Below are 27,865 nucleotides of genomic sequence, written 5' to 3'. Positions count from 1 at the left end.
AGCACAGAATATGCCATCAATAAGTTGCGGCAAGAAGGAAGCGAGGAGGGAATGTACGTGCTGCGGTGGAGCTGCACCGACTTCGACAACATCCTCATGACCGTCACTTGCTTTGAAAGGTCTGAGGTCAGTCAAGACGCTGGCTGGGGCCAACCCATGTGGCCACAGGGTGTCAGTGCAACCTCTCATCCAGGAGGACCACCCTTGGGGGATGGGGGTAGAAAAGCCTGGGGCTCTGAGAAAATCCCCGGCAGTTCTGACAGGGACGCCTGCGCCTCAAAAGGAGCCCCTTCCCAGGCAGCCAGACCCCATACCCTTTCATCCTTATGGCCCTTTCTTTCTTCCTGCAAGGGACCCATGACAGGGGCCCCTGTGCTCTGGAAGGTGGAACACGACCAGAAAACCAGCTCACACAAAACACTCAGTGCCAGGACCATCACAGACCCAGAGCTGTGTCTGGGCCTTCACTGGTACAGACTAGCACCGATGAGGCCTGTTGGCAACCTGGCCTAACACAGTTGTCCCCAGATGGTAGCTGCAGACATTTTAACAGACAAATTACTGACATGTGTTTTGACAAGATGTCTGTTAGTGACTCAGGTGTGGTTGGAAGCTGGGAATGATGTGAGAAATCCTGAAGCCAAATTGCAAACTTGACCTCACTAGACCACAGTGCTTTGTTATTCATGTAACTTTTTAAAACAGAAGAAATGGACTATTTTTTTAAATCAATCAATCAATTTATTTATTTATTTATTTTGGCTGCATTGGGTCTTCGCTGCTGTGTGCGGACCCTCTCCAGTTGTGGTGAGCGGGGGCTGTTCTTCGCTGCGGTGCGCGGGCTTCTCATTGCAGTGGCTTCTCTTGTTGTGGAGCACAGGCTCTAGGCGTGCGGGCTTCAGTAGTTGTGGCACGTGGGATCAGTAGTTGTGGCTCGCGGGCTCTAGAGCACAGGCTCAGTAGTTGTGGCACACGGGCCTAGTTGCTCTGCGGCATGTGGGATCTTCCCAGACCAGGGATCGAACCTGTGTCACCTGCATTGGCAGGTGGGTTCCTAACCACTGCACCACCAGGGAAGTCCTGGACTATTTTAAAAGACAGAAGTTTTGCAGAATTAGTCCAAATAAATACAGTAGTGTTGCGTGGGTTCACCATGAACTGGGAGAATTGGGGCAGGGGAGGGGCTGCAAGATGAGAGTAGCACGTTAGCATATTGCAGACCTCAGATACCAGAAGGAAAAGTAGTAGAGAATCCCTGGGGCTGGACTCAGTCAAGAGTGGAAGAGGAAATGACAGAAGGAACCCAGTGCTGCCAAGAGTCATGGGTGAAGTCTCTAGGGGCCACTGCTCGCCTGGGGTGCTCCTGTACAGCTCAGCCTTGTGGCTGATAACGGGTACAGTGGCTCAGCACATGGCAGGCCTGTTGCCTTGGCAGGATCCCTTTCTTCTGCGTTCTGTCAGTCTTTGGAGGAAATTTAATATTTTTATCACAGATGTGAGCACGAGATGGCCCAGCCACCTTTCGAGGTGGAATTGACCTGTGCTGTACTGAGAATGTCCGTGATTCAGTAACATAGTCTACCTGGTGTCAGATTACCTGGGGAAAACAGGAACCATAGATAGGATTACTCCTACTATTTATTTTAGTTCACCAGACACTGTGCTAAAAGCTCTTCTCCTGTATATTCTCATTTAAGCGTTACACCAGCCCCATGAGATAAGGTTGTATTATCCCCATTGAACAGATGAAGAAACTGAGGCATTAAGATTTTAAATATCTTGTCCTAGTTTACAGTGTGAGTAGATCTTTCTGGCCCTCATTCTTTTTTTTTTTTTTGCGGTACGCGGGCCTCTCACTGTTGTGGCCTCTCCCATTGCAGAGCACAGGCTCCAGACGCGCAGGCTCAGCGGCCATGGCTCACGGGCCCAGCCGCTCCGTGGCATGTGGGATCTTCCCGGACAGGGGCACGAACCTGTGTCCCCTGCATCGGCAGGTGGACTCTCAACCACTGCGCCACCAGGGAAGCCCCTGGCCCTCATTCTTAACCACTAAAATAGTTCCCTTTGTACAGAAGTTGTCATGAAGGAAAACTTCTGCTTATACTTCCTCTATGGGGCACCATACAACTCGGAAACCAGACCAGAGAGCTGTCTGCCACCTCCCAGGAGGTTCTTGGAAGAGCTCAGTTTGAGGGAGTTCCTGGATAAATTTTTCTGTAATACTTATTATTTCATGCATAATATGTGCTAACCTTTATAAAAGTGCTTACTAACTTTTTTTACACGGGCCCTGCCATGTAATCTTAGCAACAGTCCTGTGAGGTTGGTGTTTTCATGAAGTTCATCTTAAGTGCCAAAATGAAGTGATTCTCTTGTAGAAATCACTGCTGTTAGGTTGTCTCCTTGGTGTTAACTCCCTTTTATCAGTGTCTTCTCCTGGATCTCCTTTATTAGTTATTATTTCATTTACTTATAATAAGCTGTTTTATTAGTGAATAATTTTAGTTTTACAGAAACATTACAGAGATAATACAGAGTTTCTGTATGCCCTTTACCCAGCTTCTCCTGTTGTTGACATCATACATACCCATGAGAGATTTGCTTGAGCCCTTTTTAAAACAAATCCTTTCTGATTATTTTCTTGAATGGCAGTTGCTGGGTGTCCAGAAGCAGTTCAAGAACTTTCAGATTGAGGTACAGAAGGGCCGCTACAGCCTGCATGGCTCGGACCGAAGCTTCCCCAGCCTTGGAGACCTCATGAGCCACCTGAAGAAGCAGATACTGCGCACGGACAACATCAGCTTTGTGCTGAAGCGCTGCTGCCAGCCCAAGCCGCGAGGTCAGTCTCTTCAAGCCAGAGCCAGGCTGCATCCCCTCGTGATGCTCTGAGACCCAGATCAAACAAAAGATGCTGGGTGCTTTGAAGAAAGTGGTCTTTCCCCCACAGTTTCTAGCTGTTTTTCATTAAGTTTTGTTACAAGTCTGTCTCTGACTCACATCCCACTCCTCAGGTGTCAGCATTTTCTATAGAAAAGACATACACCTTTTCTCAGTATCTCAATTAAGCTGCCGAAAGAGGCATGTTGAGGATTAGCAGAAATTTACTTCTTTCTTCCTTTTGATAAAATGTCTTAAGTTCCCCTGTCAGTGGTTTATCTGTCTGAGAGATGATCCTGGCACATCTTCTGTGGGCCAAGAACTATGTTAGATGCATAGAGTCAGAAATGCATGAGACTTAGTCCCTGTGCCCCAAGGGTTTCCAGCCTAATACAGAAAATGTTACAGGTAAATGAGGCTACTGTAGCGTGTGATGGGTGTTTAAATCAACATACACACACACACACACACATATTAAACCCTGGGGTTGCAGAGGAGGAGATGGTCAAGATCCCTGAGTCACATAGCGTGGAAGGCTACACAGAGGAGGTGGATCTTGAGCCAAGTGTTGGACAGTGAACAGGAGGTTGCCAGTTAGATAAGGGCGTTCCCAGCACGCATGTGCAGGGCAAAGCAGCAGGCCAAAGCAGGGGCTGCAGAAAGGTTCTAGAGGACTAATGTGTTCAGTGAAGTTAGAAAGAAGGGAGAGGGGAGACTGAGAGGGCAGAGATCTGGGATCATGGGAGGCCTTGGATGCCATGCCAAGGAGCTGGGACTTTATCATGCAGGCAGTGGGGAGCCATGGGTGGATCACAGAGTAAATTGGATAGGAGAGGTGAGGAACTTGGCTGCTTTTTTTTTTTTTAAATTATAGTTGATTTATGGTGTTGTGTTAGTTTCTGGTGTACAGCAAAGTGATTCTTATATATACACACACACACACATACATATATATATTTTCAGATTCTTTTCCATTATAGTTTATTACAAGATATTGAGTATAGTTCCCTGTGATATACAGTAGGACCTTGTTGTTTATCTATTTTGTATGTAGCAGTTTATATTTGCTAATCCCAAACTTTTAATTTATCCCTCCCTGCACTCCCTTTCCTTTTTGGTAACCATAAGTTTGTTTTCTACGTCTGTGAATCTGTTTCTGTTTTGTAAATAAGTTCATTTGTATCATTTTTTTAGATTCCGTATATAAGTGGTATCATATGATTTTTCTCTTTCTCTGTCTGACTTCACTTAGTATGATAATCTCTAAGTTCATCCACATTGCTGCAAATGGCATTATTTCTTTCTTTGTTTATGGCTGAGTAATATTCCATTGTGTATGTGTGTGTATGTATTGTGTGTGTGTGTATATATCACATCTTCTTTATCTGTTCCCTTGTCAGTGGACATTTAGGTTGCTTCCATTTCTTGGCTACTGTAAATAGTGCTGCTGTGAACATTGGGGTGCATGTATCTTTTCAGATTAGAGTTCTCTCCAGATATGTGCCAGGAGTGGGATTGCTGGATCATATGATAACTCTGTTTTTAGATTTTTAAGGAATCTTCATACTGTTTTCCATAGTGGCTGCAGCATTTACATTCCCACCAACAGTGTAGGAGTGTTCCCTTTTTTTCACACTTTCTCCAGCATTTATTATTTGTATTACTACTTTTTGATGATAGCCATTCTGACTGGTGTAAAGTGATACCTCATTGTAGTTTGATTTGCATTTCTCTAATAATTAACGATGTTGAGCATCTCTTAATGTGCCTATTGGCCACCTGTGTGTCTTCTTTGGAGAAATGTCTATTTCGGTCTTCTGCCTATTTTTTGATTGGGTTTTTTGTTGTTGTTACTGAGTGGTAAGAGCTGTTTATGTATATTTTGGAAATCAAGCCCTTGTTGGTTGCATCATTTGCAAATATTTTCTCCCAGTCTGTAGGTTGTCTTTTCATTTTGTTTATGGTTTCATTTGCTGTACAAAAGCTTATAGGTTTGATTAGGTCCTATTTGTTTATTTTCATTTTTATTTCTATTGCCTTGGTTGACTGACCTAAGAAAACATTGGTATGATTTATGTCAGAGAATGTTTTGCCTATGTTCTCTTGTAGGAGTTTTATGGTGTCGTGTCTTACATTTAAGTCTTTAAGCCATTTTGAGTTTATTTTTATGTATGGTGTGAGGGAGTGTTTTAACTTCATTGATTTATATGTGGCTGTCCAGCTTTCCCAACACCACTTTGCTAAAGAGACTGTCTTTTCCCCATTGTATATTCTTGCCTCCTTTGTCAGAGATTAATTGTCCATAGGTGTCTGGGTTTACATCTGGGTTGTTTATTCTGTTCCATTGATCCATGTGTCTGTTTTTGTGCCAGTACTGTGCTGTTTTGATTACTGTAGCTTTGTAGTATTGTCTGAAGTATGAGAGGGTTATGCCTCCACCTTCTTTTTCCTCAGGATTGCTTTGGCAATTCTGGGTCTTTTGTGGTTCCATATAAATTTTAGGATTATTTGTTCTAGTTCTGTGAAAAATGTCATGGGTAATTTGATAGGGATTGCATTAAATCTGTAGATTGTTTTGGGTAGTATGGCCATTTTAACAATATTAATTCTTCCAATCCAAGAGCATGGGATATCTTTCCGTTTTTTTGAATCATCTTCAGTTTCCTTTATCAATGTTTTATAGTTCTCAGTGTGTAAGTCTTTCACCTCCTTGTTCAGGTTTATTCCTAAATATTTTTTAATGTGATTTTTTAAAATTATACATTTTATCATTGCACTCTTTTTATTTTATTTTTTATTTTTTTAATTAATTAATTAATTTTTCCTGTGTTGGGTCTTCGTTTCTGTGTGAGGGCTTTCTCTAACTGTGGCAAGCGGGGGCCACTCTTCATCGCGATGCGCAGGCCTCTCACTATCACAGCCTCTCTTGTTGTGGAGCACAGGCTCCAGACGCGCAGGTTCAGTAGTTGTGGCTCACGGGCCCAGTTGCTCCACAGCATGTGGGATCTTCCCAGACCAGGGCTCGAACCCGTGTCCCCTGCATTAGCAGGCAGATTCTCAACCACTGCGCCACCAGGGAAGCCCTTTAATGTGATTTTAAAAGGGATTGTTTTTTAACTTTCCCTTTCTGATATTTCATTGTTAGTGTAAAGAAGTGCAACCAATTTCTGTATGTTTATCTTTTTTTTTTTTTTTTTTTTTTTTTTGCGGTACGTGGGGCCTCTCACTGCTGTGGCCTCTCCCGTTGCAGAGCACAGGCTCCGGACGCGCAGGCTCAGCGGCCATGGCTCACGGGCCCAGCCGCTCCGCGGCATGTGGGATCTTCCCGGATTGGGGCACGAACCCGTGTCCCCTGCATCGGCAGGCGGACTCTCAACCACTGCGCCAGCAGGGAAGCCCCTGTATGTTTATCTTGTATACTGCTACCTTGCTGAATTTGTTTATCAGTTCTAGTAGTTTTTGTGTGGAGTCTTTCAGGTTTTCTGCATTTAATGACAGTTTTACCTCTTACCTTCCAAGTTGGATACCTTTTATTTCTTTTTCTTGTCTGATTGCTGTGGTTAGGACTTCCAACACTATGTTGAATAGAAGTGGTGAGAGTGGGCATCCTTGTCTTGTTCCAGATTTTAGCAAAGGCTTTCAGCTTTTCACCGTTGAGTATTATATTGGCTGTGGGTCTGTCATAAGTAGCTTTTATTATGCTGAGATATGTTCCCTCTCTACCCATTTTGGTAAGAGTTTTTATCATGAATGGAGATTGAATTTTATTAAATGCTTTTTCTGTGTCTGTTGAGATGATCATGTGGTTTTTGTCTTCTTTTGTTGATGTGGTGTATCACATAGATTGATTTGTGTTTGTTGAACCATTCTTGTCACCCTAGGATGAGTCCAACTTGATCATAGGGTATGATCCTTTTTATGTGTTGCTGGATTACATTTGCTAATATTTTGTTGAGGATTTTTGCATCTTTATTCATCAAAGATAATGGCCTGTAATTTCTTTTTTGGTGGTGTCTTTGTCTGGTTTTGGTATCAGGGTGATGGTGGCTTCATAGAATGACTTTGGGAGTGTTCCCTCCTCTTCAGTCTTTGAGAAGAGTTTGAGAAGGATCGGTGTAAATTCTTCTTTGTATGTTTTGTAGAATTCCCCAGTGATTGGCTGCTCTTTTTCAAGCCCCATCAACAGTGTTATTGATGTCCTACAGGTGGATTCATCACCTCTTAGAATGTGAGAACTGGAAGGACATGTAGGGGTCACCTGATCAAGAGTCCCATCTTATAGAAGAGAAAACTGAGGCCTGGAGAAGTGAAGTGGGCCTCACTGAAGGCCAAGGTCAAAGGAGTTTGAGTGCCAGGTCTTCCCCCTGTGTCAGATCCCTTGAATACTGGCGTTTTTTTTTTTTTTTTTTTTTGATGTTTCTCTGCCACAAGGTACTGCCCTCCATATGTCAGATCCTTCCCTTAGAAGGAGTCAGGCCTCAAGGAAAGGGCAGCACAGTTGTTCCTGAGGCCCTAGCAAGTGTGGTCGAAGATACTCTGAGGAGTCTGTCTTATAACAGAATGCATCTGTGAGTCTTTATGACAGGGGTGGGCAGAAGAAGCAACACCAGCACAAAAAGGGGCCTGGGTTCTTGATGTTTGAATCACTTTTTGGTCTCCCAGTAAGACACTGTCACTGAACCTGTTGAAAGAGGAAAGACTCTGTGTTCTTGTTGCTCAGATAGGGTTTCCTGCCAGCCTTGGGGAGTAACTGCAGCCTTTGTTTTTGTGCTTGAAGATATTCTGCAAAGGTAAAAACACATCTGCCACTTGGCTGTGAGACCTTGGAGTGCACTATAACCTTAGAGCCCAACAGCCCCATTTACTCACATAATCTCTCCTTCCAGCTATTAGAGGCGGTTTTCACTTTCCTAGGGATTAGTGGGCTCTGGGTGAGGCTTAGGAAATGGAGAACAGCAGTCACAGGAAGCGGGAAGGTAGCGGCAGTTCGGAGGCGGGGATGTGATTTCTGTGCTGGGATTAGCTGGGGAGGTTTCTTGTGTAGATGCCACCCCTGCTGGCCCAGAGCTGGAAACCAGTGGCTGTGGTGGGAGAAGCACAGAAACAGAACTGAACCCTTCTCACGGCTTCTGTTGAGGCTCCTGGAACTCTGCACTGAATGTGTTCAGTGTTTGTCTCTCCACTTTGATTATAAACTCTTAAGACAGGATCTGGGTCTCACCACAATGATTCATGGGAAGTGCAGTGCCCAGCACAGAATGGGTGCTCACTAATGTCTGTTGAGTGAATAATTACAGCTGTAGCTACCATATTGGTGGGTACCTGCCAGTCCCAAGCAGTTTATGTGCATATTTGCATTGTAGCTCTTTGTAGATGTTATAAAAATGAGGAAACTGAGGATCAGAGATATTCACTGACTTGCTCAAAACCACACAGATGGTAGTATCACTAGTAGTTACAATAAAAGTAGTAGTAAAAAAAAAAAAGAAAGAAAAAAAGAGTAGCAGTAGCTAATAATGATGATGATGGTGGCTACTATCACGTGAGTAATTCTTAAATTTGCCAGGCACTGTTTGAGGTTCTTTCATGTTTTAAGTTATTTAATCCTCAGAACAAACCAGAGTATGTTGTTACCCATTATACTTATCCAAGATCACTTAGGTAGTTAGAGGAAGCATGGGGATTTGAACTCACGTCTTCTGACCCCAACTCTTTCCCCTACATAACACTCTGCAAAGTTACAGGTGCAGTCATCAGTCCAAGACTCTGGGGTGGGGGTCAGTTCTCCTGACCGTGGGGATAAGGGTGCTGTGGATGGGAGAGCTAGACTAAGCCCTGTGTGTGCGGCTTTTTCACATAGGCCCTCAGAAGCCCTCTGTCTTCCCTCTGCCACCTGCAAATTAGAGAAGTGGTGAAATCATGAAAACTAAAGAGAATGCCATTGTGGGTTCCTCAGTGCCTCGGCCCTTCTGAGCACAGGCTTCTGATGGCCAGACCCCACCCTGGGTTTCACACTTGAAAATGCAACCAAGAAACTCCTCATGGAATAAATAAAAAGGAGGTGGCCACTCAGAGTGGGTGTGACAGTCAAGAAAGTCCACATCTCTTGTGCATTGCCCAGCCCCACTGCCGCTCTCCAGTGACTGTGTTAAGAAGGAGATAGGGGCCCACAGGACCTACTGACCAGTCGCCACTGATCCTCTCATGTCCTCATTCATGGAGTCAAGCTTGGAGCTTGATTTCTACACCATCCAGCTCTGACACTGAAGACTGCTGTAGATTATTGCCAAGGCTTCAGGAACCAGCTGGTACAGCAAGGATGACGGTGCTAACAGATGTAACACTGGTCATAGTCACAGTGGCTGCTGCTGGTCATGGGGCAGTCACCTCACACCAGGGATTGAAGTAAGCCCTTCATGTGTGTCATCTCATTAATCCCTCACAGCAACCCAACAAGGGGCATGACTGTGTCCCCCATTTTTCTAGTGAGGAAACAGATTTCATGGAGGTTCAGCAGCTTTCCCCGCTCACACAGTTGACCCTAGTGCCATGTTTCCTGAAGTGGCCGTGCAAATAATCAGCCCATAAATGGCTCCTGTTGCCATCCTACTGATTTCCTTGATGGCTCTATTGCCCAGACCCTTCCTTGGGGGCACCACTCAAGTGGCCCTTTCTTGATGTTTGCTGTCTTTTCTCCATCAGGGCAGTCCTGAGTTGCCTGTTTGAACCTGATTTTACCCAGGTAACAGGGTGGAGTCAGGATAACAGAATGAAGGAGAGGAGACTCTGAAAAAGGGAGTACCAGGATATGATAACAAGGGAGTCTGTATCGGAACCAGTTTTTGGCTCCCAGATTTGTACCCCCCACTAGGGCCAGACATGCTGTCTGTGGAGGTAAGAGACTGGAGCCAGCCCTGAATGCAGCATGGATCCTAAGCCTGACTGTGGGCAAATGGTTTAATGGCTCTGAATTTGTTTTCTGATCTATAAAAGGGGATAAGTATACTATGTATCTCATAGGATTGTCGTAAGGACAAAGGAGCTAATGTGTACAAAGCTCTTTAGGACAGTGCCTGGCGCAGAGAAAGCAGTCAGAAAATATGAGCTGAAAAAAACAAAAGAAAAACCCTGCCTTGCAGGGTAATGAGGATTTGAGTCACTTGGCTCACTGTAGGGACCCGGTGCTCGCAGCTAGTGAATGAACACATAAAACCCTTCAGGGGCTCCTAGAATACTCGCACTACTAGTTCGAACGTGGAGGATGCTTTCTTCCCTCACGATAACCTTGGAGCCTGCAGTGGCTCCATGGAGGGAAGGCAGCTTCCGTGGATTATAAATTCCCAGTTAGCCACGTGTGCTGACTCTGCTCGGCACGTTTTGTAATGGGTTTGGTTTGCTGTTTGAATCAGTAGAATCTGGGGGATGGTCTGCCCCAAATCTGTACATTCAGCCAGGATTTAGTAAGTGCCTCCTTGTTGTCAGGTGCTGCTGGGAGCCCAGAGAGGCTCAGGCGCGACCTTCTTTTGGGGTCACCTGCCCTGTTCCTCACAAAACCTGTGTTTTTCACTCCCCAATTTTGGTTCCCGTCACTCCCAAAGTGCTTCCTCCATCCTTAGCTCTCATCCTTCAGCCCACACCCTGATTATTCATTTACACATTTAACAAGTATTTATTGAGTGCATACTGTGTACCAGGCTGTGGAGGTAGAGCAGGAAATAAGATGGACACAGGCCCTACATTCTTGGAGTTTCCATTCTCAGCTTTTAACATTTCATTTCCTCCCCTGACCTCTTTTACCGGGACAGATCTTGCTATGTCAACCCTGGAGTGCCTGTACCTGCCCTTTAAGAATAGCTGCACAGATTTTGATTGGTTAATTATTTGTTTTGTATTGGCTCTCTTATTAGCCTGTGAGCTCCTGGAGGGTGGGAATCAAATACTTAGTAAATATTTGTTAAATGACTGAACCAACAAATGCACAAGTATGTATTCAGCAAGCCCATGGCCCAGCAGATGTTGGCCGACTGGGACCTCAGACCTTCACTGCTCTTCTCAGACTTCTCTCTCTTCCATAGAAATCTCCAATCTGCTGGTGGCCACCAAGAAAGCCCAGGAGTGGCAGCCTGTCTACCCCATGAGCCAGCTGAGTTTTGATCGGATCCTCAAGAAAGATATTATGCAGGTGAGTCACTGCTGCAGGTCCAGCCCTGGTCCTGCCTTCCCACAGCAGAAAAGCCTGGGGAATGTGGGGAGGATGAAGTCGGGTTTGGGGAGACCCTGGTGGAAAAAGAGCAAGCCTTCCCCTTCATAGGTAAAGCTGGTCAGCCAGTTCCCTGCTGTCCAACCCAGCCTTGCTGATGCGCCCTAGAGGCTTGCTTTCTCCTTGAAAGAGCTGGGTTAGTCAAGTTTTGCAGGGTTATCTAGGGTAATAGGGACCTTCCATGCCTGGTCTTCTGCAGGTAGAAGTAGTTGGAGAACTTGGTGGGAATGCTGACAGGTCTCCACAGGGGAGTATGGGCTGATGACCCTCATTGTCCCAAAACATGCTGTGTGAAAAAGCACTTCTGAATTTCAGTCCTGGGCTTTCTGATAACGTTTCCAGAAGAAGCAAAGCTGGGGGCACATAGAGCACAGTGAGGGAGCAGGAGATGCACCCTGGAGGAGAACTGTCTTGAGAATCAGATCCCTCAGACCAGTGTCCCAGCCTTGGGAGGCCTTTGCCCAGAGTCTGCAGCCTTAGGCAGGCCCAGTTTCCGTTGTAGCTGCCCTTGGTCCTTGCTAGGGTGTGAGACCCATGGAATCCCCACTTTCTGTTCTGCACCCCCCTCCCCAGCCCCTTACACAGAGCCACACGCGGGGTGGGGAGGCTAAGGGGGCGGCGTGTCGACAGCCTTGGAGGGAAGGAATCCACATAGGCCGCTTACTGCCTGGCAGAGGCTGCGTCACCTTGGAGGTGTTGGAGGGGAAATCGTGGGCTCATTGTCATTGAGGAGCCTGGCGGAGGGTGGCAAGCGTGGGGCTGGCTTGTTCATTTACTCTTTGAAGCCGGTCCCTGAAATTGTTGGGGAGGTTTTGACGGAGTGGAAGTCCACAGCTGCAACTGCCTCGCTTCACTGACGTAAATGCTTCACTGAGGGCCTGAGGGTCAGATCTTTCTGTTCTGTCCCTCGGGTGGTTATCAGAGCTGTGTCCAGAGATTAAAATGGCAGATCAGCAGTACCCCAGCCTCTTTTCTGCCTGGAACTTGACATGTACTTGGGGTCTTCCTTCTGTCCTTGCCCCTGAGTCTCTGGGCAGATTACCACCCTCTGCACCTCCAGCGTTCATTTAGCCAACAGTGATTGAGCAGTTGCCCATGCCAGGCATGACTGCCACCCTCAGCAGGCTCACAGTCCGGTGGGCGAGGCAGACTCTCGTCTATCTTAAGCAGATAATTATACCACCAGGAGACAAGCCCTAAGTAGGGAAGTATGGCAGGATGTGGGACTGTCAGATGGTCATCCTACCTAGTCTTGGGGGGACAGCAGTGGCTTCCTGGGGGAAGTGGCATCAAAGCAGAGCCCCAGAGGATGGACAAGTGCTAGACAAAGGCAGAAGGCGCAGCATGGAGGGAGGCTGAGGTGGTACACGCAGGGGCTTCCGGGTTGCTGTGGAATCCTGACAGCTCAGAGCCATGACTTGGCCCTGGAATAAGCACCCCTTCCGAGGAAGAGTAATTATTCTGAAAGCATATGGCTTTTGTGGGATGTTCTGGGAACGCAACTTCCCATAATCTTGATGTATCGCTTCATGACACATGCAGCTTTAATGAATAGTCACAGGACGTTGCCAGGATCTAGGAGACAGGGCGGATGTATCACCATTCTGCTATGACAGATGACAAATGGTGGTGTTTGTGCAAATTAATATACCCGGTTAACGATTGTGTACATTCTTGAGGGAGACAGAAATCAGCTGAGGGAGTCAGCCACAATGCATTTTCTGCATTTATAGGCGGTCCTAGGATAATAGAATAATAGAACTCCAAATAATAAGTTTTGTGGGGTTAATGTCAATAGCTTGACAATGCCTGAGTTTCATGAATCACATTTTGATTTTCAAATATTAAGAGTATTTAAACCATAATTATTAAAGCTTAAGCTGGAAGGGCCTTAGAGACAGATCATTATATGTTCGGGGCCTTGAGCAGATGATCTCATTTAGTTCTTATGCTGCTCATTTGGTTTTATTATCCCTTTTCATATGTGGGGAAACTGAGGCCTGTCCCTCCAGTCTCTACCTCTGTCTTTACATCACCTTCCTCTGGGGATTGCTAGGGCATATGCATGTATAAATTGTATCACTGATTTGAAAGCATGCACGTGTGTACCCATGCATCAGGTAGATGGATAGAAAATGAATAGTTTAGGTGTGAGAGGGCGATCAGACAAAACACACTGGCCCAGTGGATTGGCTTCTACCCACTGTGCGCCAGGAGCTGTTCTACCTAGTTCCTCATTTGATTCTTACACCAACCCTACGAGGCAGGTACATTGTTAACGCATTTACAGAAAGTGGGTGCCGATTGAACGTGATGAAAGGAGGTCTCGAAGTTAAAAGGCCAGCAAGCAGTAGGGCTCACAAGCCTGTTCTCTTTGTACCCCAGCCTGTGAGTGGAGGAGCCTCCTGGGGGAGGGGGGAGGGAGGTCCTCTCTGAGTCTGTTCTGGAGGCCTGGGGGGCGCTGATGTTGGTGGCTGTTTTTGATGGCACTGTTGGAAGTTTTGTGAAAGGTCAGGGTTATGTTTTGGCCCCAGGCTGTTCCTAGAGGTGGATAGCGGGTTGCTGTTCAGAGAACATGAGGATTATTTCCTGGGGCCCAGGGAGTGCCACAGCCGTGTTTGGCCAAGTAGCTTTTTGTTACCTCTGGAGGCCTGGCAGGACCAGGCACTGGAGAGGCTTGAGCTCCTGGGGCCCGTTTGCCGTTGCCCCATCCCTGCTGATGTGCGTTCCCACTGAGGACTCAGTCCCAGACTCTGGCACCACTGAAGCCCCAGGGGGTGGTCACCCTAACCTCCTGCTTCCTCCTTCAGGGCGAGCACCTTGGGAGAGGCACGCGGACACACATCTACTCTGGGACCCTCACGGATTACAAGGATGACGAAGGCACTTCTGAAGAGAAGAGAATAAAAGTGATCCTCAAAGTCTTAGACCCCAGCCACAGGGACATTTCTCTGGCAAGTGTCTTCCTCACAACCCCACCCTCTCCCCTCCCTCATTTCTGGAGCCAGTAGAGCACAGTGGGCTAAGAAGAGCCTTTGCCCTGATTTTGGGCCTGTCCGTCCCACTCTCTCCCGTTTCCTTCCTAGAGGTCCATGTGGCGATGCCGTGGAGCCCCAGACTCTAGCTGAATGGTCTCAAAGTGCCTGATGCAGTCCAGGCTGTCACTTCAGAGTCTGGGAAAGTAAAGCCCGGAGCAGTAAAATGACTTACCCCGGATCCCACAAACTGTTAGAGAGTGGTAAAGCCAAGTCTTGACAGACATCTGCTGCCTTGGTTTTCCTTTTATTCTAACATAGTGTCAAACGTTATTTCCCAAATTTTGAAGGAAGAGGAAGTGGTGGACATGAGTATCAAATCGGGACGTTGTCAGCCAGCCTATCCTGCCAGCCTGGCTCTGCATCCTATTAGGTTTTCTAAATGAGTCCTATGTCCCAGCTAGATGGCCCTCACAGTTGAGGCTTGGCAGTGCCTCTGGGTAGTTGAGGCCAGGGGAGTAGTTTCAGGGCTTGGGATGAGGACAGTGGTGACCTTTTCCTGGAATCCACTGACTTTCCTCTCAGCTGAGCCCCTTTAGGATCAGACCAGTGCAGGCCGGCCCTTGACATTTCTTTGTCCTTTTCTCCCGCAGGCCTTCTTTGAGGCAGCCAGCATGATGAGACAGGTCTCCCATAAACACATCGTGTACCTCTATGGCGTTTGTGTCCGAGACGTGGAGAGTAAGTGTATTCTCTTTGGAAGGGGAAGTCGGCCCTGGCCAGGGAGCATGGTTGCTGTGAAGATGAGTGGGAGCTGATACCCACCCTCATGTCGCCCAGGCTTCTTGCCTTTCTTTTTGCAATCAAGGAATTCAAAGTACTGAGCAGGTCGGTTGCTTAAGTTAATAGTGGACATGGAACTAGATCCCATCTGTTTTTCACTAATTTCTTGAGTGTTTACTTCTTGCCAGCTCTGGGCCCTACGCTGTGCTAGACTCGGGAGGTGGGGAGTGAGTGAGCTGAGTTCGTTGCCCAGAGAGTCAGAGTAGAAGGAGCTCCAGGCAGGGCTTGAACCCAGGCCCGTCCGACTCTGAAGCACTCTACCATTGGCACCCCCAGGCGGAGTACCAGCCGTTAAAGTGAGCTCTCATAAGGGGATGAGGGAGGGTGCGGGTGCTGTCCCAGATGGACAGAAGGTTGCAGGTGTGGCTGTTCTTGTGTTTGTAGATATCATGGTGGAAGAGTTTGTGGAGGGAGGGCCCCTGGATCTCTTCATGCACCGGAAAAGTGATGTCCTCACCACACCCTGGAAGTTCAAAGTTGCCAAACAGCTGGCCAGCGCCCTGAGTTACTTGGTAAGTATGTTTGATGTCTGTGGTGGTCCCCATCAGGAACCAGAATGTGGGGAGGCAGGAAGGAGGTACCAGCCAAGCAGGCTGGAGGGCCCAGCTCTGCACCTAAACACATGTGTGCCTGGTGCTTAGTGAAAGCCATCATCTTGGGCTATTCTGTGTGCTTACTTATGAATCCTGCTTAGAGGGAAATTTTTATCACTTTAGAGGACTGACTTCCATACTGCAGTGTATGATAAGAGTAGAAATATTACAGTACTTGTTGAATGAGTGAACGATACTATTAGCATGAATAGTAGCTCACATTTATTGAGTGCTTACCATGGTTCAGCTGTTCAGGTGTTTTTCAGGCTCTGATAATCACTTTAATTCTCACAAAAGCCCTATGAGGCATGCTCCATTGTTATCCCTGGTTGACTGATGAGGGAACTGGAGTAAAGGGACGTTATATAATATACCGGAGTCACACAGATCATCGGTGGGAGAGCTAAGCTGCCCGGGTCTGGCTGGGGCTGGGGAAGGGGAATGTGGATTATGACCTGTGGGAAACAGGAAAGACCATGGGAAGGAGGGCAGCTCCATGGGCAACTTTGCTGAGCTCTGCCTTTTCACTCTGCAGGAGGATAAAGATCTGGTCCATGGAAACGTGTGCACTAAAAACCTCCTCCTGGCCCGCGAGGGCACTGACAGCGAGTGCGGCCCCTTCATCAAGCTCAGTGACCCTGGCATCCCTGTCACTGTGCTGTCCAGGCAAGGTGTGTCCTCCCTCCCTCCCGTCTCCTGCCCCACCCATCCCTTTCCCCCCACCCTGAGGCAGGGCCAGGCCAGCAGGGAAGGGGGCTGGGCTGGGGTTCTGCCTCATTTTAGAAAGTGCACTTCTGCAAAAGGCGTCTGTGCTCCTGCTCAGCCCTGGGGGCAGGGGAGGTGTCACGCGTCGGAGGGTCGGTCCCTGCCCTCAAGGAGCTGACTGTGCGGTAGGAGAAACACAGCTGAGCTGGGGCAGGTCTGGTCTTGCAGTGAAGGAGCTGTGTTTAAGGTGCCAGGGCAGCACCTTGTTCAGGGGGAGGCCGAGGGTCTGGGGTGGTCAGAGATGTGTCAGGAGGAGTGGGACCTGGGTCCTACCTGTGTTTGTTTTGAAATCCACTGTAAGCAACTACAATAAAAATTAAAAACAGAACAAAACAAGAAATCCACTGTAGTTAGTGAGCAGTTTGGGGAGGCACCTTAGCGATTGCTATGGTCTTGGCAGCTTCTCTTTGAATGAGGTCATCATGAGTTGAGGACTCCAAAGGAGAGGGCAGACCTGGGAGCTGAGACACTGTAAGCAGTGCCGCACAGGTCACGCTCTACGTGTAGGTCATACGTGGGATACCAGTGCACCCCTGGGCCCTTGCAGGGCGATATACAGAGTATGGGGGTAAGCCCATGCCCGCTCTGCATCTGTCGGCCTCTTCTCCCCGGCCTTCTCTTTCTTAAGCCTTTGTCCATGTGCCCCCCTGTTCTCCCTCCCCAGGGTGTTGGCTTCCACCCTGGGGTGCTTTGCTGTTTCTGAGACCACAGCTTCAAATACTGACTCACACGACCTTCTTGGGGAGTTTGTGTTAAACAGACACAGCTGCAGGCCCTGTCTCAGACAGATGCATTGGAAGGGCCAGGGCTGGGGGACCTGGAAAACCGCCCCTTTCACAAACTCCCTGCAGGACCAGGGCAGCCATGGCCCATGTTTGGAAAACACTACTTGAAAGAGTTTCTTTGTTAACTCCCAGTTCTTGCTGCAGTGGCAGTGATATATTCCCCAGGTGATTGCAGAAACTGATCTGTAAATGTTTCTTGTCTTTTCCAGAGTGCATAGAACGAATCCCGTGGATCGCTCCTGAGTGTGTTGAAGACTCCAAGAACCTGAGTGTGGCCGCTGACAAGTGGAGCTTTGGAACCACGCTCTGGGAGATCTGCTACAATGGCGAGATCCCCTTGAAAGACAAGACATTGATTGAGGTGAGTTGCTTTCCAGGGTGTGAGCTGAGTGAGGACCCCTTGGACACTCATGGGTGTCTCAGGAGTTATCAGGAAGCCTCATATTGTGGGAGGAGACGGGCACGGGTTTGACTCTCCTCCACAAGCTTACACTGCCTGTGTGACCTCGCAAATGTTACTTAATTTCCTTGGGCCTTGGTTTCATCATCTGTAAAATGGGAATAAATAATACCTACTTTGCAGGGTTGTTGTGAAGATTAAGTAAATCATGCGTGTAGAGTCCCAGGTACACAATGTGTACTCAATAGATCGCTATTAGCATTGCAAAATTAACACCCAGATATTTATTGAGTTCTTCCTGTGTACCAGGTGTTGTCCTAAGTTAAAGCTGGGGGTTCACAATGAAACAGACACAGGCCTTGCCTACCCTTGAGGACCTTAGGGTGTAGTAGGAGAGTTGGGCTAAAACAGCGATAAGGATTCCACACATAATATCTGAAATCATCACCTTAAGAGCCCTGCATGTTGGGTAGGGCAATGTCATTACCCTTGTTTTACAGGTCAGGTAACAGATGCAGGTGGCCCAAGGCCTGGGTTCCTTAGCTAGAATGCAAAACTTCGAGGCTGACCCTTTCTCATGTTCACTTGCAGAAAGCTAGTGGAGGCTCTAACGCCAAAGGGATAAAGCAGTGAAAGTTACAGTGAAGGACCACTGATCCCAACTCACTGATTTGATTATTAGGGTGTGTCTTGTGTGTTTAGAGGGGCAGGCATCACTTTTAGCTGGGAGGGAATGATCAAAGTCCAAGGGAGGGTGGCATTTCAGTTGTCTACAGGGAGCAGTTTCATTTGCCTGGAGTGTGGAGAGGAATGACAGGTAAAAAGGTGGGAAGGGTCCTTTGAGGTCGGATTGTATAGAGGCCCTGAATGCCGGGCTGCAGAATTTTACTGGGGTGATGTGGGGCATTGAAGGGTTTGGGTGGGGGAGCCAGGTGCTCGGAGGCCAGACTGGGCACAGTTCATCTGGATGGTGGTTGGATGGACAGGCCGAGGAGAGGCCTCTTGCTCTGAGGCTCTCAGTGGCGACAGTCTGAACCAGGAAGTGGCAGTGAGGATCCAGGGTGGAGGGTGCTCGTGGAGGAGATACCAAAGAGGCGGAAGAACCTTTAACCTGTTAGCCTTTTGCCAGGTAAACATGGTGCAGGACTTGGGAAAGAGGAGTTAAGCTAAAACCAACAGAGAAACCGTCACATCCATAGATCTGTATTTAGGATTTTCAGCTGGGGCTTTTGGGAGTCATTTTATTTTTAACTTCCTTGGAAACAAAACAGCATACCCTTTGCTGTCAGTCAGTATTTATTGAGCACCTTCTGTGTACCCAGGACTGAGCAGAATACAGATGGTGTAAGGAAAGTTCTGTCCCTTTGATAAAGGAGGGTCTGTCACTTCTCCCAGGTACCCTTGGGTGGGTTGGGTGACCTTTCCCCCTGGCTCTACTGGAGCCTGGAAGAGTGAGAGACACTCCAAGGCAGGGGGAGCTCTCAGCTCCTTAATTCCAACCCACCTTCCTCCTCTCCTCTGGGGCCTGCCCCCACCCCACCCTAGGACCCACAGGGACCAGAAGAGAAACTAGTACCCTTGAGAGTCAGCTACAGACCAGAGCCTAAAGTGTAGCAAATTCAGTTAATTTTTTTAAAAGGGCATCAATTATTCGTTTCAGAATTTTAAAGTATTAACCCCGTTGATGAGAATTTAGAAAACAGAGAAAACTATTTTTAAAAAAGAAATTATATTATATTCTGGTCACCCCTAATATTTAGCACTTTGGCATATTGTCTTCCAGTCTGTTTATATCTCTCTTTTTTAAACAAACTTGGGACCATGCTAGATAGTTATTTTTTCATTTAATGTTGTATATTTTTTTCATTTAATGTTGTGAGTACTTTGCTATACGATTAAATAAGTCTTACAGTTTTTACTAATTTGATGTAAGAGTTCATTGTTTCATTAAACTCTGATTTATTTAACTAATTTTATATTTGGCATTGAGGTCGTTTTCAAATTTGTAATGTTCTGTCTAATTCTGCAGGGAATATCTTTAAACATAAATCTTTGTTTCTATCTGACTTATTTCTGAGTCGTTCAATAATTGCAATTAATGAGAGTTTGCAGAATCTGAAGATTTCTACACATGTTGCCAAATTATACCAGAAGGTGGCATGACTTTGCTGGAATACAGCTTATTTGGGACTGGGTGGGATATACTGCCTGTTTTCCTTGAATTCGGATTATTTTAGTATCCAGGACTAAGATTTCCCACAGCTAGAGAAAGGCAGCATTAGCACCCACGTTTATGATGTCTACTTTTAAGCAAAGGTGTTGGGAATTAAATTAGGGATTGTTAGGTAACTCCTTCTGACCTGGGGCTAAAAGGTTTGTGAGTGGTTCCTTTGGTTTCTTTCATGTGGTCCTCTTCTTTGCAGAAAGAGAGGTTCTATGAAAGCCGGTGCAGGCCAGTGACCCCGTCTTGTAAGGAGCTAGCTGACCTTATGACCCGCTGCATGAACTACGACCCCAACCAGAGACCCTTCTTCCGAGCCATCATGAGAGACATCAATAAGCTGGAGGAGCAGAGTAAGACTCTGCCTTGAGCTGTTTAACCAAGACCAGCCAATGCCCGGGGGAGGGAGGGATAACAAGGAGTCTGTGAGGGGCAATCACTCCTTTTTAACATGTTTTCTTTTCTCTTCTGTTAGATCCAGACATCGTATCAGAAAAAAAGCCAGCAACTGAAGTGGATCCCACACATTTTGAAAAGCGGTTCTTAAAGAGAATCCGTGACTTGGGAGAGGCAAGTTATACTCGAGTCCCTGCTGACCACTTCACCTCTATGGATATCTAAAGCTGCTCTCCATTCTCTCTCATTTTGGGTCAAAGTTTATAGGAGAAAGCATTTTACTGTGTTTTCTTTAGTATTGTGTGTTTTTCCATTTGACACACGCTGGCAGCCTGTCCATGCACACAGGACATTGATCAGCTCCCTCGGGAGACTTGGTCTCTAAGGGACAAAGAGAATGAAAAGGGGGGGATCCATCCATGGGGGATGGATATAGATATGGTGGAAATAGAGAAGTCCCTACCTCTGACTTTTCTGGGAATACATATCCTGTGAGGCTGCTTAAATGAGGGATGGATTTATTTCACAGAACACCGAAACAGAATTTTAGCTTTTCCTCTGGACCTTGAGTGGCAGTTCCCTGATAGTAAATGTGACTAGAGAAGCTACTAGAATTTGCATCTTTATATAGATTTTCTGTAGTTAATAAAGGCTGTGCCACCTTGAGTACCCGCCATGTGCCAAGGCCGAGTGCTGGGCATTCTACAGGCACAGTGTTCCTGCTTCCTCACAGCATCCCCAAGGGTTTATTACCACTGTGTACATTGAGCACCTCTGGAGCCAGCTCGGAAGGTGGGGTGACCAGGCTCGAATCACTAGCAGGTGGCTTAGCTGGGATCTAATCCACGTCTTCTAAAGACTCCTCGTGCCTTGCTCTTTGTAGCCACATTGTGGTGCCTCCTGTAGCGTGGACCCAGGGCTGTCAAAGAATGCCGAGGTTGTCCTGCATGTCCAGAAATAACCTCCATTTCCTTTTGAGTTAACACTTTCATGGAAATTGGGATTGATGTGTTGGTTCACCAGTTACTTGATCCTTTTCTTGTCTTAGCTCAGTAATAGAAGAAGGAATGGCAGGTAAGCCAAGTGGGGAAGAGCCCAAGTAGGAGCTTGCTGCCTGCAGGGCAGACTGTGCATGCACCCCCGCCTTCAGGGGAACAGCACGAGGAACAAGGCTCATCTTTGGAGTGTGTCCCGCTGGCCCAGGCCGGGGCTTCTCTGATCAAGCACATGCATCTTTCCCTCCAGGGCCACTTTGGGAAGGTCGAGCTCTGCAGGTATGACCCTGAGGGGGACAATACAGGGGAACAGGTGGCCGTCAAATCCCTGAAGCCTGAGAGCGGAGGGAACCACATAGCTGATCTGAAGAAGGAAATTGAAATCTTAAGAAACCTTTATCATGAGAACATTGTGAAGTATAAAGGCATCTGCACAGAAGACGGTATGTTGTGCAAAGTGGGGTTGGCTTAAAGACTGAGTGACTATCTGGGGTCACTGAAGGCCAGTGCTGAGCAGGCAGTGCCCTTGGCCTCATCTGGGCTGCCTGAGTGCTAGCTGATGGCCCCCGGAGCTCTAGGGCTTCAAAGCAGTATGCACTGTCAGAACCCCCAGCAGCTGCAGAGCTCCCGGGAAAGCTGCCCAGCCTCCCCCCACCAGGCGGGGGGTGATTCCAGCATTGTCTCTCTTGGCTGTTCCTACACCCACACTGGGGATTGGACTTCCCCTGTCCTGATATTTGCACACGAGGGCACAGAGACCAGATGAAACTGATGCCCACTCCTCCCCTTTCCCTGTTCTTTTGATCCAGCACTAAGCAGGGTACTTCGTTTTCTAGTTTTCTAAATCAAGGTGGCAAGTAGTGTTTACTAATAAGTGTACTTTTTTACAAGCCAGTACAATACTCATGTATTATATTTTAAAATTGGTAGTGAGATGATGTGGCTCATAATTTTTAAAAATCATCATTTGCCTAGTGGTTTGCAGAACACTGTGTTGTCTCAGTGAGCGCTAATGACCCTAGGGTAGGTACCCTGTTCACTGCTGAGGATCCCAAGACTCTGAAACCTGCGAGGTTAAGCCACTTGCCTGTGATTCAGGTCCTCTGTCTCCAGATCCTGTGCCCTTCACTCCCACAGTTCCTTCATTTGGCAACCTTGTACTGATGGTTTTTTTTGTTTTTTCGTTTCTTTTTTCTAAACAGGAGGAAACGGTATTAAGCTCATCATGGAATTTCTGCCTTCGGGAAGTCTTAAGGAGTATCTTCCAAAGAATAAGAACAAAATTAACCTCAAACAGCAGTTAAAGTATGCCGTTCAGATTTGTAAGGTAAAAAGAAACAAAAGAGCCTGGTAAAAATTTATAAATCAGGCACTCTGTCCTGGGTAATTGGTTTGTAATTAGGCTGCAAGTGGAAAATAATTTCCAATAATTGTACTGAGTTAATTTTGTTCTGCATGATTTGGATTGAAAATTAGCCTCTGCTAAGAAAGTGAACTGATTTGTTAATATGGTTTCTTTAATGTGTATTTCTTGGAATCAGGTTGGTCTAACTATTTTTGCAAAGAAGTAAAAACAAAAAAAGTGATATGTGAATGAAATGACATTTATATATTTTTTTTTGTTAGGAAGTGGTAGATACAGAATCCACTCTGAACTGACCTTCAGCAATGTGCTCTGCCTTTTCTTCTCTCCCTCAGGGGATGGACTATTTGGGTTCTCGGCAATACGTTCACCGTGACTTAGCAGCAAGAAATGTCCTTGTTGAGAGTGAACACCAAGTGAAAATTGGGGACTTTGGTCTAACCAAAGCCATTGAAACTGATAAGGAGTACTACACAGTCAAGGATGATCGGGACAGCCCTGTGTTTTGGTAACTGAATCAAACACATTTCATCAGTGCTTCATAGGGTTTCCACTGTTCTGATAGGTCCTTTCTAGCTATGTTAATGTCTCTCTTATTAGTCCAGATTAGAAAAAGACTTAGATCATTTGGAATTGACTGATTTTTGCCTTCAAGAAACATCTTTTAAGCTGTTTTACTGAAAGCAACCTGCAGAAATGCCTGAGCTTCATAGGACATCTTCCAGGGAAGAAATCTCACAACGCTCAGCATCTCCATCTTGCCTGGAGAAGGCATTCCTCTGACACAGTTCTTAAAACTGTCAGCAGCTGGAGTAATCACATCCATGCAGAGGAAGCCTGGAGGGCAGGTAGGAGGAGGGGGCAGGAAGATGACAGAAAGGAGGTGACGAGTGGGCATTGGCAGATTCAGGTAGAGCCTGGACATAACAGAGCAAAAATCCATAAGAAACTTGGCCATCTTCTCATGAATCACCAGAGTATCCTGGTTGGTGGGCCACACCCTGACTTTGACCCCTCTCAGCCTGGAACACTATCCAAGGGGGAAGCTGCTGAAGTCTCCACTCTATGCCGTCCTGTAGAACTGACTGGCACCACGAGGTACATCCTGTGTGGACACGACATGGGTCTCTCCCACCCACGGAGGCCAAACCTCCATTTATTCATTAAAGAAATATGTATCAAGGCCCTGCTTTGTGCCAGGTACTAGAGATAACAAGGGTGAACAAGCCAACCAAGTTTAGAATTTAATGGGTGAGGCAGCCAATTTCGTGGTACCATAACCAGAAAAGGGTTCAGGCTTGGTTTTCTGGAAGTTCTTTAAAAATAAGGCCTTAAAAGATTCCTGGGAGTTTGTAAAGATGGTTAGAAGATGGCATGTATGATGGCAGGAGTGAGGCAGAGCGGTGGCTGTCCTAGGAACTGGAGTCGGCTCCGTGTGGCTGCATCGTGAAGGGAGGCCTCGGCGGTTGCTAAGGCAATGCCCTGCACGCTGAGTTACGGAGCTGGGACTCCATCCCAAGAGCTTTGGGTTGCCGTTGGGAGGATTAAGGACAGGGACTTCTGTTTAAAAAGATCACTGTGGGAAGGAGAGGAGCAAGACTGGAGCCAGGGCGTCTAATTTGGCCAGAGCCAGTGATGGTGTGAACTAGGACAGTGATTTGGACAACGATGGTGGGGTTTAGGAGAAGTGAGTAGGTTTGAGAAGTATTTCTGAGACTGGATATAGGGATGCCTCAGTTTCTGGCTCAGGCAATTGGGTATCATTCACCAAAACAGCTGACACTGGAAGAGGACTGGGCAGTAATTCACTGCTGACTCAATCTGAGCTTGCAGGCAAATGAAGCCCGTGCCTGTCGTCATCACCTCCTCCCCCCATCCCCTCCCCATGGAGAGCCTATGCTCTGCGAAATGATAGCACAGTCTTGTCTGACTGATGTTTGGGAGCAAATGTGTAATGAGAGCCCATAGGGGGGTATTGTCCACATATCAGGTGTGCACCACAGCAGCATATGTGTGACTGATGCATAATACACACTTAAATGTCTTAGAATATTAAATTCTAAGAAAAACCAGAGCACTGATTTTTCTGAGTTACTCTAGTGCTTTTTGGAATATCCTTTCCAGGAAATGAAGTTTCAAGTTCTGCTTTCTTTCAGGTATGCTCCAGAATGTTTAATTCAGTGTAAGTTTTATATCGCCTCTGATGTCTGGTCTTTTGGAGTAACTCTGCATGAGCTGCTTACTTACTGTGATTCAGATTCCAGTCCCATGGCGGTAAGTCTTACTTGTCCTTCCTTTGAATCTAGCACCCACTTAAAATATGTCCATCCTTCTGCTTTGTAAGTTTCATTCTTAAATGGAATCCAATCAGTGTGTTATAATGGAAAGGAAAATTGTCTTGGACTTTCATTTTTAAAGCCTTTTTTATTGTTTTAATTTCCAATTCTAGAAATTTTACCATAATCTATCTGGTGTTTATATAAATATGTACAAAGTAAAATATTTTGTTTGGTTTTATTTTACATAGTTGTTCCTGAAAATGATAGGCCCAACTCATGGCCAGATGACAGTAACAAGACTTGTGAATACCTTAAAAGAAGGAAAACGTTTGCCTTGTCCACCTAACTGTCCAGAAGAGGTATTTATGCGCCATTTCGAAGTAATAAAACTCAGTTTTTACTGTTTTCACTGCTTGAATTATCCAGCATTGGATTGGAGTTGGGGGAGCAGGAATGAGTAGAAAACTCTTTTAAAATAGTTTTCTGGGGCTTCCCTGGTGGCGCAGTGGTTGAGAGTCTGCCTGCCGATGCAGGGGACACGGGTTGGTGCCTTGGTCCGGGAAGATCCCACATGCCACGGAGCGGCTGGGCCCGTGAGCCGTGGCCGCTGAGCCTGCGTGTCCGGAGCCTGTGCTCCACAGCAGGAGAGGCCACAGCAGTGAGAGGCCCGCGTACAGCAAAAAAAATAATAAATAAATAAAAATAAAATAGTTTTCTGAAGCTGAATTTCAGATAAGATATCTGAGAAAATCATCTTTGGGGCAGATGACAGCCACAAGTTTTGTTCAAAGCAAGGGATTCCCTTCAGAAGTAGGCTCACCTCAGTGAGCACCCTAAAGGAACATATGTTGGTGTAGCCTTCCTGTGACAAATACATAGAATTGCATTTTTGTGTGTAAGTTTATTTATCCCACTTATCAACAGCATTGTGACATTCCGTTTTCTGTATTTCTAACTGAACTGAGCCTTTAAGACTAACTCTGTAGACTATTTAAGATGTACTGAATAGTATGTTTAAGCCAAAGAATGAAGCAGCCAGTAAGGAAATTTGGAGTCTTAACTGAGGTATAACTTCACCCTTAAACTGGTTTATAGTAATTAATGACCTGGATTTTTTTGCAAGGTCAGTTAAGTCATGAGCTTCTCAAATGTTAAAATGTTTTTTATGAACTATAGATGTGTCACATTTGCTGTATTTTAAGTTATTCAAATATTCTTGTTTTCTAGTATTACTTACTAAGGGAAGTCATTCACATTTTCAAATTTATGTTCTTCTTGGTGTTTCTATAATTTTTTTAAAAAGCTCCTAAACATTTTTCTGTTTTTTCTTTTTACAGGTTTATCAACTTATGAGAAAATGCTGGGAATTCCAACCATCCATTCGGACAACCTTTCAGAACCTTATTGAGGGATTTGAAGCGCTTCTAAAATAAGAAGCATGAATAACATTTAAATTCTACTGTGTATCAAGTCCTCCTACCCCCAACCAATACCCAAGCCATTTAAAAAAAAAATGTGTTCTAACTGGAAAAAGTTTGTATTCTGTCTAAAAAGATACTGGGGTACGTATCCACGTATAAAGCACACTGTGTGGTGCTTAATATGTGTAAGTACTTCCTCTTTAAATTTGGCACCAATAACATAGTGACAAATAATGACAACCAAAATATTAGAAAGCACTTAAGCACTCCTCCTTTTGGAAAGACTATACCACTGTTTCGTCTGGTTAGTTTACTATCACAATTGAGTACCAGAATGGGATTTTTCAAAACAAGAGGAGCTGACCAAAGTGAAGTCTCAAGATGATTGCTTTTGCTTTTTCTTAGCTGCCAGTTGATGTGAAATGTTTTTCTGGCACATAAATCAAAGATAAAGACTGATGGACTTGGCCGATACTCTAGTATGCCCTCAAATTTCAATATCTAAATGATAGATGAAACATTCTTGAAATATTAGATACCGGTTAGTATACTGTTGTTGCTATACAAAAAGATGAGTGTATCCCTGTCAACAGTAGGACATAAACTTTGAGTTGTTTCTGCAGTGGCTTAGCTCCTGTCCCCTTGGGTGACCAGCGGTACCCATTTTTGAGAAAACTGGTCATACCCAGGGGGGCAGCTGTGGCATAGATACTTCGCTGCATGATGTTGATTCTTGAGAACTAAACCTGTGCCAGTGCTTCCCTAAACAGTATACCTTAAATCAGAGTTGATTCCAAGAACGTGGATGCTGTTATACCTGCTTTTCAGAAATGTCAATGTGTATCCTTTTATAACTCTACCACTTTGGGGCAAGCTCTGCCAGCATTGGTGTTGAATGCTGAATGCATATATACCATGTACATTGCACTGTTCTTAGTGTTTTCAGTACTTACCATCCATCTACAAGAGTCGATCACTATTTTGACCATCACCCTATGGCGCAAAACTTGAAAGACCTAGCTAGCAGCACCATGGAGTTCAGGATCCACTAGGCAGTTTTCAGTTTGCTTGGAGGTAGCTGGGTAATCAAAAATGGCAAATCTCTGATTCAATGTGAACCATAAGATCTTTTTGACCAGGAGTCTGAAAAACTTTTTGTTGATGCTGTCTAGCATTTGTTTGATACCCTTACTTTTCACCTTTGAGCCTGAAAATGAGCTGTGTATTGATTCAGTGGCAACAGCCATTCAAATTTATCCAGGAACCCTACATCACCAAGGTCTGCGTCAAACCTGTGGCCACCCTACATGCACTTTGTTTACTCTTTATACAAATAAATAAACTAGAGACTTCACATGCATGTGCCTTTTAATATTAAGAGTTCATTTTCAAAGCATTTCAAACAATTTGTTTACATAGAAAAATAACAGTATAGGCTGGGGGTGGGGAGAGCATTGGTAATGGTCCTTATTACTAACACCACTTGATTTGTACTTATCTGTTGTGTCCCAACAATAATGGGGCACAGGCCAGTACGGATGGCAGACCCACACTTGCTAACCCAAAATTCCTTTTAGTTCTTTCAACCTCTTCCTGCTTACATTTTAAAAATTCACCATCTTCCCTTTCTTCTATTTGTACTGTCATAGAGGTGTGACAAAGCACTGAAGAAGCTCAATGCAACAGGAAAAT

General features: G+C 45.9%; 1 protein-coding gene across 3 annotated transcripts in view; it reads left to right on the top strand.

Moving 5' to 3' along the window:
• JAK1 (Janus kinase 1) overlaps window positions 1-27,527 on the top strand; it is a 136,202-nt gene extending 108,675 nt beyond the window's left edge. For all 3 annotated transcript variants that reach the window (XM_082613376.1, XM_082613374.1, XM_082613375.1), the window contains 16 exons: window positions 3-126; window positions 2,653-2,839; window positions 10,953-11,059; window positions 13,948-14,091; window positions 14,766-14,853; window positions 15,340-15,467; window positions 16,084-16,219; window positions 17,308-17,459; window positions 19,922-20,072; window positions 20,195-20,289; window positions 21,361-21,553; window positions 22,313-22,437; window positions 22,809-22,981; window positions 24,630-24,747; window positions 25,001-25,111; window positions 26,090-27,527. In XM_082613376.1, coding sequence (XP_082469502.1) covers window positions 3-126; window positions 2,653-2,839; window positions 10,953-11,059; window positions 13,948-14,091; window positions 14,766-14,853; window positions 15,340-15,467; window positions 16,084-16,219; window positions 17,308-17,459; window positions 19,922-20,072; window positions 20,195-20,289; window positions 21,361-21,553; window positions 22,313-22,437; window positions 22,809-22,981; window positions 24,630-24,747; window positions 25,001-25,111; window positions 26,090-26,185 — 2,128 coding nt within the window. In that variant the 3' untranslated portion in view covers window positions 26,186-27,527. The remainder of the gene's footprint in view (window positions 1-2; window positions 127-2,652; window positions 2,840-10,952; window positions 11,060-13,947; window positions 14,092-14,765; window positions 14,854-15,339; window positions 15,468-16,083; window positions 16,220-17,307; window positions 17,460-19,921; window positions 20,073-20,194; window positions 20,290-21,360; window positions 21,554-22,312; window positions 22,438-22,808; window positions 22,982-24,629; window positions 24,748-25,000; window positions 25,112-26,089) is intronic.
• Window positions 27,528-27,865: the final 338 nt, after the last annotated feature.

The sequence above is a fragment of the Mesoplodon mirus genome (genome assembly GCF_964341445.2).
Source record: "Mesoplodon mirus genome assembly, chromosome: 3".
Taxonomy (NCBI): Eukaryota; Metazoa; Chordata; class Mammalia; order Artiodactyla; family Ziphiidae; genus Mesoplodon; species Mesoplodon mirus.
This window is presented reverse-complemented; position numbering and strand designations above follow the sequence as displayed.